This window comes from Protopterus annectens, chromosome 5.part0 (assembly GCF_019279795.1).
Source record: "Protopterus annectens isolate FY-2018-M chromosome 5.part0, PAN1.0, whole genome shotgun sequence".
NCBI lineage: Eukaryota > Metazoa > Chordata > Ceratodontiformes > Protopteridae > Protopterus > Protopterus annectens.
Window position 1 is genome coordinate 1,376,388,548 of NC_056735.1, and position 3,563 is coordinate 1,376,392,110.

Consider the following 3,563-nt stretch of genomic DNA (forward strand, 5'->3'; position numbering starts at 1 on the left):
CACTTACACACTAAACTAATTAAAACATAATCACCTGAAAAAAAAAAAACACCATTATATAACTGAAAAACAAGTATAAGCTACTGGTTAAATCATATGCATCTGGAGATATTTACATTCCCATAGGACGCTGTTAGGACACTAAATAAAAAGTACAAGACATTCTCTTATACACTGGCTAACTTCTACTTTTAGAGTAGAAGCATTCTAATGGGACCATCCAAATATCAAAAAGCAAAAACACAAAATGCTGACTTCTGTAATAATAACATATAGGTAAATGGAATATTTCAAAAGAAGCAATATACTGATCTGTGCCCTACAGTGCACCGAGGAAAAAAAAAAGATGTGAATTATTAGGAGTATGTTATCTCCCTCCCCGTTATATATGTATGCATTTGTCTATATACAGGCATATATATATATATATATATATATATATATATATATATATATATATATATACACACACACACACACACACACATATAGAATTTTTGCATCGTAACTAGCACACACACTGACAGGTGTTTTCTTTATCCTAAAATGTAAACAATCCGGGATAGGCCATGGAAATTAAAAAAAAATCAAACAAAATTTCTTAAGCTTTTGGAGATCTAGCCAACTAGCATCTATGAAGGAATGAAATCAGAGAACAGCAGCTGATTTTAAGGTCCAAAAACTACTTACAGTCCAGATGCTTCTTTTTGGGTCCCATCACTTCATGAGTTGTAGCTTTGCAAACGGTTTTAGAGACAGCGGAACCAGTGACACTATGCTGGGCTGCTGCGATCCTGTCAGTGATACTCTGCCCAGACATCTTGACTATCCTCCCTTAACTGCTGCAGCCTAAAACCGAAATTATACGAATAAGCAGCTAATATACCAGGACAGGGCCGAGTTACTCCTCTCCCTAATCCACCCCTTCTCAAGTGGCTAATTCACGAACGATGATACCTCTCGTCACCCCTTCCCACTCGCTTACAACGGCCTGACCACAGCTTGATCACTCAACCAGGGAACTTTAAATGAACTGGAAGCAGCAGGAAAATGGCGGTATGGTGCCTCCCTGTAACTACCCCGGCTCCCACTTCACGTGACACGTCTAGCAGTCTTCCTATAAGTGGAGGAAAAGAGCACAGGCTATGTCTGAGCAGTTTGACAGAGTAGGTGTTTTTAAGTGGTGTCTGTAAACATACTTCTTAACTGGCCCTAATTTTGACTCAAATTTTTTCTCTGTTCCTCTTAATCCTTCCCGAAATTGATGGCTTTTGGAGGAAAGGTGGTGAGTTACTTTTAATAAATAATGGTAATAACTGACTTGCAGACGTCTTTTCCTTCAGAAAATGCACATTCATTCACATTCTCTTATTCTGTCAATGCATCATGGAATAGTATTATTAGTTTTAAAGTGTCCCTGACTGTTTCTGGCCTTGTCCCCAATTCTATTGAGATTTGTCCCCGATTCTGTTGAGATTTGTCCCTAACTGGCTGAAAGCGAGGATTTTTTATTCCTAAATACAGCTATAAACAGCATTACGTGAGAAACCGTAATTGTTTATACATTTGCCAGCTTGTAAAGTGCTTCAAACCTCTATAATCAGTTTAACGTGCTTGTGGGTCCAAGACAACTACCAGTTTTGCTTGCAGTCACAGAAGTTATCTGTTAGTCCTGGGCAACTGCTTCATCTTTGCTTTTTGTAAGAAAAACAAGGTAATTAAATAATTTGTGTGCGAGCACGTAGCCGTGTTTTTTTCAGAAATATTGCGATTACTGTCATACTTTGAATTGCTCTTTCATTTTATTCAGAGTTTAAGACATTGCCCGTTTTTTCTTGATTTGTAGTAAAGAAGAATCCACATTGTAAACATTCCCGAATGGAATAGTAGCAAATACATTTTCCGACAAGTTAAATTACTCGTTTAAAATGAGTACTAGTGAAGATATGCTTAGATTTCAAGTTATAGTCTTGGAATTAAAGTTAGAATCGGCAGGATAATAACGGGAATGACTTGACATTGCTAAAAGAAAATTAATGACAGAACAGAACGTGTATGATTTCTGGTAGTCTGGTTTACATTACTGTATCTATGATACAGTCCAGTTTTAGATATTACAGATCCTGTCTCCTTTCTGTAAGTATTATTTCCTCTCGCTCAGTGATTGTTTTGGCTGTAGTTTGCACTAAAACGGTTCGGTGCACTCCGACTAGCACACACCTGATGGTGAAGGCAAAGTCAGGTATGCCGATGGGCATGTGAGAGTGGTGGTGTCTGGCTGCACTTTATAATGTGTGACACATTATGTGTCTTACAGGTACGAGCGCTCATTGAACATTAGAGTCTGAAATGAGGCAAAGCTGCACATGCATTTTTTTTTTACTTTGGAAGCGCACAGTTCCAGCCGCCACTACTGTAAATCACAGCATTTCCCCAAGAAACCGGCTTTAGTACCTCTCAAGTGTACCTGATTACGAGGAATGTACCTCATTTGAGGTCTAAAAATGTTCATGTTCCTCGAAGTTCCACATTGAAAGGGTCTGTCACACATCACGTGTTAGAAATAGTTTAACTGATATTCATGACAAAGAGAAATTAATCATATTAATTAATTAAAATGATCTTTTCTATAAGTAAGACCAGCATAGTTTAACCAACCTAAGACCTTCCTAGTTGAAGTTGTTAATAAGCCATTAATTAGTATGTGTTCCACATTTTGCATATTTGTTCCACACTGTGAGGGCTAGTGTTCCTCATTTTGGAGATGGGAGGTTGAGAGCTGCAGTCCATAGGATGGGCAACATCAAGCTTCACCCTCCCATTGTCTTGCTGCATGCCCCTTCATTCATTGGAATAACACCTCAAAAAAAGTGAACATGGTCATACCTCTCAGCTCCTTAACTCCAGAATCAGGGAGCAAAAGTCCTGAAATGATCAGGGACTGTATCTTAGTGTACCTCATTAAGAGGAACATTTCTCATTCTGAGTCTTAAAAGTTCATGTCCCTCACTTTTCCACATTGAGAGGGTCTGCCACATCTTCAGTGTTAAGATGGGACAAAATCCTCCTCCTCAAGGAAGAGTAAACCTGTCTGGTGGACAACTGCAATAAATAAACTTTGTAATAAAAGGAAAAAATTGCTCTCTAGGACCAAGAAGGAGTAGGTGCCTACTTGGAAGCAATCTCTCCCAAACAAGCAAATAAGAGCACTAGTGAAATCCTCCAAAGCAAACCAAGTCCAAATTGGCCACATCTACTAAAGACAATCATAAGGCGTTCTTCACATATGTCCACAATGTCAAAGGAAGCACTCTGATCTGCTCAGAACTGGTGGTCAAGAACACCATATACACAAACGCTGTAAATATAGCCAACCTGCTGGCAGACAGGTTTAGTGAAAACTTCACTCCTCTGTCCTCCCGCATCAATAAATCAGGACATCCCCAGCACCTGCCCCCTCCCCTTATCTTTAGGGAGCAAGTAATCACTGTCCTCTCAACAGCAAAAAATACAGCTTCCATGGGACTCGATAACATCCCAGGCTGCATCCTACATGAACTCAG

The 3,563-nt window shown here is 39.2% G+C and overlaps 1 protein-coding gene across 1 annotated transcript in view; it reads right to left on the minus strand.

The window, feature by feature from the left end:
• Positions 1-1,094, minus strand: part of LOC122802376 (phosphatidylinositol-binding clathrin assembly protein) — a 529,090-nt gene extending 527,996 nt beyond the window's left edge. Inside the window, exon 1 of the mRNA XM_044072007.1 lies at positions 691-1,094. Coding sequence (XP_043927942.1) covers positions 691-820 — 130 coding nt within the window. The 5' untranslated portion in view covers positions 821-1,094. The remainder of the gene's footprint in view (positions 1-690) is intronic.
• Positions 1,095-3,563: the final 2,469 nt, after the last annotated feature.